Raw genomic sequence first — 8,323 nt, forward strand, 5'->3', positions numbered from 1 at the left:
TTGCGATCCCCTATACTTGTGGGTTATCAGCAGGGTCTCCCTCCCTTCGCCGAGTACAGTAGAAGGCCGTTCCTGACGGATGACCTCACCACAGGCATCCTGCAGCTCGCGGAGGACCACTACATTGTTGCCGACCTCAATGTCTACCCCAAAAGAAAGGGCAATGGCATGCGTGCCGTACTCCGCGTCTTCAACTCCGAGACTGGAAAGTGGAAAATCATCCCCAAATTGGACCCGGGCAATGGCGGCCAGTTCCCCGAACTCTGGTCAACCGACAATGTGCTCGCTTTCGACGGCTGTTTCCTGTGCTGGGTCGACTACTTCGCGGTGTCCTGCTATGTGACTTCTCCGAAAACATAGACTCCCTGTCGCTCTGCTTCGTGCCTTTCCCTGGAGGAAAAGAGTACCGTGGTAAGGTACGGGTTGAAAGGTACTTCCCGGAGAGATTCCGAAGTGTGTCCATCAGCCAAGGCAAGATCTGCTTTGTCCACATTGACAATGACTTCCATGACAGAGTCCCTGGTCGCTGCCGCCGATGCCTTGAGCTTCGTGATAGAAAAAGGCAAGGGCAGCAGCAGCAGACTCCGAAGAAAATCACCAGTTGGACTTTGAACTCCGAGTTTGAGTGGAAGCTACATCGTGTGATCAACCTGGACTCTCTCTGGGCGCAAGCTGGTTACAGGGATCTGCACATAGATCAGCGAAAATAATTATTAAAACATGTTCCAACGTGTATCTGAAAAACGTTTAGCATGTATTTGAATGTTTTTCAAACATGTTTTTGTAAAAATTGTAATAATGTATTTGAAAAATATTAAACATGCATAAAAATGTTTTAGATGCATACAAAAGATATAGAACTTGTATGAAAAGGTAGACATCAAAACATATACTCGAAAAAATGTTAATAATATATATTTGAAAATGTTTAACATGTATAAAAAAATATGATGTATATTTATTTACAAGGCATATGAAAAATGTAGATGTCTGTTGAGAAAAAAGAAAATGAAGAAACAAAGATAAGCGAATAAAACCAGTGAAATGTTCTTATATTTATTTATAAGAACATTTTTTACACTAGTGTAGTGTCAAAAACGTTCTTATATTATGGGGCAGAGGGAGTAGGAAAGAAAGAAAGAAAACCGAGGAGGCAAAAGGAAAAAAAAGAAAATGAAAAAAGAAGGAAAAAGAGGAAAACCGAAGAAAAACCAAAGAAAACCTAGCAAAAAGTGGAGACGAAAAAACCTAGCTACAGGAAAAGGCCAGCCCAGTAGAGTGCCAGTCAGAGGCGAGACGGACTCCGCTTCGGACTTGTTTCCGGTTGCTGGCCTAACCGTCTCGTGGCCGGCCCAGTGAGATTTTTAGTAACTTATAGCCTGTGGCCCTTCTTTCCCGTCCACCAAAGACCAAACCAGTTCCTCCCCACCAGAAACATGGGTAGGGTTAGGGTTAGGGAGGAGGCGGAGGCGGCTGCTTTATTCCCGACGCGGATCCCGATCGGCATGGCCAGCGGAGGCGGAGGAGCGCCATGGGCGGACGGTGCCTTCCCCGATTGGGTGATGCTGGACCGCATCGGCCGCACCAAGTCCTACGACGGCATATGCGCTGTTCGTGAGGCCGTCAACCAGAACAAGACCGCCGCTGCAGTTCACATGGCCAGCGGCCGCTCCTGCTACGTGTCCTTCGCCCTCGCCGATCCTCCAGAAGGGGTCTCCTACTTCGACCTCCACTGGCCGGAGAAAGAAGCCTCAGCCACCCGGCCCGCCTGTCCCTACGTCCGGGCAACTGACGAGGACCTCGTCCTCTTCCACATCTCCATCCCGAGCCAGACTCGCTACGTCAACATCGCGTCAGATCTGTTCGTCTACACGGCCGCCGGTCCTTCCCCCTCGGTGCAGCAGCTCCCTCGGTACACCAAGGACAGGAAAAGGCCGTTCCTGATGGATAAATTCGCCACAGGCATCCTGCGGCTCGCGCCGGACTGCTACATTGTTGCCGACCTTAATGTCTACCCCAAAAAAAGCGACACTGGCAATCATCCCATGCTTGTTGAACTCTGCATCTTCAACTCCGAGAAAGGACATTGGGGAACCATCTGCAACAGGCCTGCCCCGCGGCCGCATGACCAGAGCAATGTCCGGTTCCCCTTCCTGTGGTCAACTGACGATGTGCTCGCTCTTGATGGTCGTTTTCTGTGCTGGGTAGACTACTTCAGCGGTGTCCTAATATCTGACTTCTCCGATACATGCTCCCCCGTGCTTCACTTCGTGCCTTTCCCCAGGGGAAAAGCGTACCGTAATGACGTACGGGTTGAAAGATACTTCCCCGGGAGATTCCAAAGTGTGTCCGTCAGCCAAGGCATGCTGCGCTTTGTCCACATTGACAATGACTTCCATGAGAGAATCCATAGTGGCCATCGTCACCTTCTTGAGAGAAGACTAGGGCAGCACCCTCGCCAAAAGATCACCATTTGGAATTTGAACATGATGTCCAAGTTCAAGTGGGAGCTCCATCGTGTGATCTACCTGGATTCTGTCTGGGGTAGCTCTGGTTACCAGGAGCTGCACATACCTTGCCGTCTTCCTGAGTTCCCAATCATCAGTGCGGATGACCCGGATGTTGTATGCTGCCTTTTAAGGGAGGAGGAATTTCACGGTGAGGCGTGGATGATCATGGTTGACATGAAACAGGCACATGTTCAGTCATGTACTCCATATATCAATCAACGGTCCTGCTATGCTAAGTCTGTGGATGTGGATGTGCAAGCTCGCAAAAGCCGTTTTGCTAATGTGCCCCTACTTCCAGCTGTCTTCTCCAGACACCTTGAAAGGCCAACAGGTAACTAGAAGAAGTTCTCTTAGTGTTTAAATGACGCTCTTTTATGTACGTTATCACATATTACCTAACATGGTTGCCTTTGATTAGCTTTCTGTTGGATATGGTAGTGTAACGCTGCTTTTTTTCTTACTACTATTTATCTTGCCTATGATGCAAATACATATGCTGCCTGGTTGCGTGTGCGATTCTCATGGGTAATTGAATTGTGACTTTGGTGCACGCTTATTACCCCCCTCCATTAGCGGCATTGGTTCTACTGATCAGGGTTGTTTGCCCGGCATTATTCTCTGTAGCTTTGGTCCTGCTTCAAATTTTCTAATTTGCCGCTTTTCGACACTGCATCGCTGTGTTATCGTAATATATACTCCTGTTAATAATAGCTTTAACTAATTGAAGCATTTGATATATTGTTACCATGAATCTTCTGTTAGGCTGTTCAAGCGTTTGAGTTTTAGCCACTCTAGCTGTGTAGGGCTCTACACTGTATGTCAATAAAAGCTTTGGTCCTTATGCCATCAAGATGTCCTTGAGAGAGTCCTCTATTTCTCCTAGTAGGATCTTTTGCTCTTTATGGGACTGTCCATTGCCTGTACAGGTTTAGTTCTTGATTCATCACACAGCCTTCTGTTGCTACTAGTATGGTGTGCTATTTTTAAGTGAATTTTAGGAACAAGAAAAACACTATTTTGATTGCTCTTGTAAAGCATATTATATTGTCCTCTATTTTCTAGTAGCAACCTGACAGAAGTATATATAGACATGCACACGCGCGCGCATGCATTTAGCTTTTAACACATATTATTTCTGTTGGCGAGAGTTTTAAAATGTGTTTCGTTGGGTTGCTTTGGGTCAGTCAGGTCACATCTTTGGCTGTTTCTGTTAGAATCAGTTTGTTTCAGATAGTGTGTACTTTCTGTATCATGTAACTGGATACTGGGCTGGTGAAAAGCCATTCTCCCTGCATGAGAATGTCATTGGGTAAAACTCCTGTATTATTTAGCCTTGCCGGCCTTCTCATGTGTCTGTCTTTGTCTTGATTCTGGCGACAAACTTTCCCGCTGGTTTCTTCATCTTCTCACGCCTCATCCGACATCCTTAAACCTGCCTTGTGCGACCTGAATGCACCACCCCATCCTTGGCCCATCAGCAGCATGTTCGCCACCAGTCCCCTGTTTGTCAGTTGTGGTCTTTTCAGCTGGTTGATAAAGTCGATACCTGCTCATTGAGGCCACAAACGCAACGTCATGACTATGTGGCAGAAATGAAAGAAAACGCTTTGATGACAAGTTACCCGAGAGCTAACGATGAAGAGCATAATGCCATCACCTTCCGAAACAAGATCAATTATATGATGTCATTACATTTATATTAATTGAGGGCGATACCATTTTCTTTATTAAAAATACTCCAGTGCAATGCCATTACTCTTTTTAGTTTGTCTATTTCTTTTTTTGAACTAGTATTGTGTACAACATTTTTGTAAAGTGGCAACTAATCATATCTGTCCATACTGCTCATGAACAAAGTGTATATAGCTAAGTTATTTTGTTTCTGTTTTTAAAGGGATGCTATGGAACAACGACAAGCTTGCACCTCATCCTTCAAAGAAGAGTAAGTTTGCAAGGTAAAGACTTGGGAGTATGGTTCGCTCAAATCAAAGATGATGTTTGTCAAAGGTGCAACTTTTGGGATTCTCAAACCGAAGATGATGTTTGGTGCGGTGCAGACAGAAATGTGGGAAAATATTATATTTATGTGATGAAGATGATGTACTAATGAATATCCATTAGAGTAAACGATACATATTATGGATCCTGTAATCGTATGTTTGAAAGCCAGCCTGTTATATGTTTGGGATTGAACATTGCTGGGTGTTAATTATGTTTGCCGTCGTCTTTTAGACCAGTACATTTTTGCCCTCGATAGCAAATGGTTTAGGCCCTGCCTGGGAGCTCAGATTCATTTCCGAGCTGTAACTTTTTACAGCTGTAACCTGACGGTGATGGGCCGAGGTGGTGGTGTCGTCTCTGGTTGACATGTCGCCCACGGTGGGGAGAAGAAATGGTGGCGGCCGCCGCCCATTCTTGCATGTCGAGCTGCTGCAGCACTTGTACCGCCGCCGCCCATTCTTACTGCCGGCTGCCATTGATTTTTGAGTCACCCTCCCCCTAGTTTTGCTAAGAGTATTTCAATCGGGGTATTTTGGCTGAATTTTTTATATTTTTGAGTCACCGTCCCCCTAGTTTTACTAAGGGTATTTCAATGGCAAACGTTTTACGCCGGGGCGCCGGCCGAGTTTTCGGCCGGTCGCTCGCGACACGCGGCCTGACTCGTGGCCCCGCACCGCTCCCTTTCCCCACCATACCTTTTCCCCACCTTATCCTCAGCCACACCACACCGTTATCTTTTCCCCACCTTATCCTGAGCCACACCAGCATCTATCTTCATCAAATCCCTCTCACCATGGAAGCCCTTATCCGTGTCGGTAGTGACGAGGAGGACAGCGGCAGCGACGACGAGGATAGTAGGCGGCAGGATGACGGGTCCGACTAGGTGTCGGGTGCCGCTCCGTGCGGCACCGGCGACCCCATCATCCGTGTCGCCGGCTCCTTGAACTTCTCGGGGTTGTCTCCTTGGGCGGCTGGCGTTGGGAGGCTGCCGAAGAGGAAGAGGGCGGGCGGCAAGGCCGTCAAGTCGGAGTGCGCGGGCACCGACGCCTTCGACGCGTGCTGACGTCCTGCCGCCTCGTCTTCGAGCTCTGCTTCCGGCGCCGCCATCACCATCCAGCCTTTGGACAACCACCAAGATGTTCTCTTGGTGTCTTCTGCCACCCGTAGCTCGCCTAGGCGCTCCTTTTGTCCCTTTCGCCTCCTTGACATGCCTCCTGAGGAGAGGGACAAGAAAGGGATTACGGGCACCTTATCTCTTTTTAGTTTGTAAGCCTTTGGGCCTTTGTTGAATTTAAAACTTGTAATCCCATCATTCATGTTTTTCATTCCCTATGGACTGTACCTGAGTGGAATGTTTTTTTAATGAAAAAGGGATGCTTGCCGGGTCATTTGTTTGCGGGTGGAACCCACAACAAGGAGTAAATCCTTGATATCTTCAAGATAAACATTTCCTTGCCCGGCAACAGGCCTTGCCGTCTCCCCACTTCGCTCGACCTTCCTCACGCCTTCGGCGGAGGCAGGGATGAGGCGGGTTCAGGCTCCTTGTTTCATCCTTTCGCTGCCGCGACTACGACCAAACTTGGCCCCAGGAACGAGCCCTAGGGCCTAGAGTTATGGGAGCACGGTAGCTTAGGGGAAAACGAGGTTTCACATACCTCAGTCCATAATGGAATGCATGATAAGGGATGAAGGGGTCCTGAACTGTGTGTCTAAGGCGGATGGTAACACGAGGCAGGGGACACGATGTTTTACCCAAGTTCGGGCCCTCTTGATGGAGGTAAAACCCTACGTCCTGCTTGATTTTCTTGATAATATGAGTAGTATAAGAGTTGATCTACCACGAGATCGGAGAGGCTAAACCCTAGAAGCTAGCCTATGGTATGATTGTATGTTGTCCTACGGACTAAACACCTCCGGTTTATATAGACACCGGAGGGGGCTAGGGTTACAAAAAGTTGGTTATGAAGGAGGAGATATACATATCCGTATTGCCTAGCTTGCCTTCCATACCAAGTAGAGTCCCATCCGGACACGGGACGAAGTCTTCAATCTCGTATCTTCATAGTCCAACAGTCCAAGGATATAGTCCGGCTGCCCGGAGACCCCCTAATCCAGGACTCCCTCAGTAGCCCCTGAACCAGGCTTCAATGACGATGAGTCCGGCGCGCAGTGTTGTCTTCGGCATTGCAAGGCGGGTTCCTCCTCCGAATACACCACGGAAGAGTTTGAATACAAGGATAGTGTCCGACCCTGCAAAATAAGTTCTACATACCACCGTAGAGAGAACAATATTTCCACAAATCTAATCTGCTGACACGTTTTGGCAGCATGACATCACGCCACGGTCCGGTAATTATTTGAACCGTTTTTCCTAAACCAGCCCCGCACATAACGCAAGGTGGTTTCTTGACACGTCTTGTCAAAGCAGAGATCGTGTTCCCCTTATTGCGGGATTCTCATCAATACGGACATGGGTAACCCAACCGCGCCATCAATTACGACGCTTGGGGGATAAGCGAGTTTTACCAGGCTAGTCGAGGTGCATAGTTTAGTCCGCCCTTTTAAAGGGATAAGATCTCACCTTTTTCTACCCATGCCTTGTTCCTCCTTGCTCATCCATTCTCGCGCACCCGAGCTCCAGCGCCCAAGTCCGCATCCTTCTCCTCAACTCTCTCCAAACATGTCCGGAGCGGGAGGCAAGTGGATGGCCTCCTCCGTCACGGAGGGACACATCAAAAAGCTACGTGGAGCCGGATACTTAGCCGCGGATATCGCGCACCAGCTGCCAGTCGTGGGGCAGATCGTCCCTACCCCGGAACCTCACAAAAGGGTGGTTTTCCTCCCCCATTTCGTCCGCGGACTGGGGTTTCCCCTCCATCCATTCGTCCGCGGCCTCATGTTCTATTACGGGATGGACTTTCATGATCTGGCGCCGAATTTCATCCTCAACATCTCGGCGTTCATCGTCGTGTGCGAGGCTTTCCTCCGCATCCGGCCCCACTTTGGCCTATGGCTGAAGACCTTCAATATCAAGATGAAGGTAGTAGGCGGCCAACAAGCGGAATGCGGCGGAGCCATGGTGGGCAAAATGCCCAACATTACATGGCTCGAGGGCTCCTTCGTGGAGACCATAAAGGGGTGGCAATCGGGGTGGTTCTACATCACCGAGCCGCGCGACACCAACTGGGTGGCGGCCCCCGAGTTTCGATCCGAAGTCCCCACGCGACTCACTTCCTGGAAGGAGAAGGGCCTGTCTTGGGGCTCTTCAGTGGAGCTGGACGGACTCCAGAAGTGTATCCGGAACATGACAAGCAAGAAACTTAAGCTTACCAACATAGTCCAAGTCATGCTCTTCCGCCGGATCCTCCCGTGTCAACAACGGGCTTTCAACTTATGGGAGTTCGACCCGGCCCAGCACCAGACTCTACATGAGCTCTTCGACACGATGCATAAGGACGTCTGGAAGGTGCTGTTCAAGGGCGCCGATGTCCCTCCTTCTCTTACCGAGGACCGCGGGCTAAGCGCGAAGCGCCATGCGAATCCGGTAAGTTCTGTACATCTGGTAGGGTATTTATTTCCCATAGCTTAACCATGTGCGGGGTCTGAGCTCCCATGCCTTTGACAGGACTGGGTGGAGACATCGGAGCAGATCACCTGTCCGGCCCCTCAGCCCGAAGACCCTGCGGACGCTCTCCTGACGGAGATGCGGACTCCGGCTCCTTACGAGGTGCCGGATAAGACCAAGAAGAAGGCCAAGGGAACCCGAAAGAGTTCCCGGCTCCAGGTGGTATCGGACTCATCGTCCGGTAACT

General features: G+C 49.3%; 1 protein-coding gene across 1 annotated transcript; it reads left to right on the forward strand.

Moving 5' to 3' along the window:
• Positions 1-1,428: 1,428 nt before the first annotated feature.
• On the forward strand, positions 1,429-4,703 carry LOC125510981. Its single transcript, XM_048676265.1, has 2 exons — positions 1,429-2,841; positions 4,405-4,703. The coding sequence occupies exons 1-2, from the start codon at positions 1,437-1,439 to the stop codon at positions 4,467-4,469; spliced, it is 1,470 nt and encodes a 489-aa protein (XP_048532222.1). The 5' UTR covers positions 1,429-1,436; the 3' UTR covers positions 4,470-4,703.
• Positions 4,704-8,323: the final 3,620 nt, after the last annotated feature.

Source organism: Triticum urartu, chromosome 5, assembly GCF_003073215.2.
Source record: "Triticum urartu cultivar G1812 chromosome 5, Tu2.1, whole genome shotgun sequence".
NCBI classification, from domain to species: domain Eukaryota; kingdom Viridiplantae; phylum Streptophyta; class Magnoliopsida; order Poales; family Poaceae; genus Triticum; species Triticum urartu.

What these genes read in the sequence shown, in the direction of transcription:
- LOC125510981 (XM_048676265.1), top strand. Translation starts at nt 1,437, where the DNA reads ATGGGTAGGGTTAGGGTTAGGGAGGAGGCGGAGGCGGCTGCTTTATTC. An exon ending in ACACCTTGAAAGGCCAACAG is followed by an intron (nt 2,842 to 4,404) that starts GTAACTAGAAGA and finishes CTGTTTTTAAAG; the next exon opens with GGATGCTATGGAACAACGAC.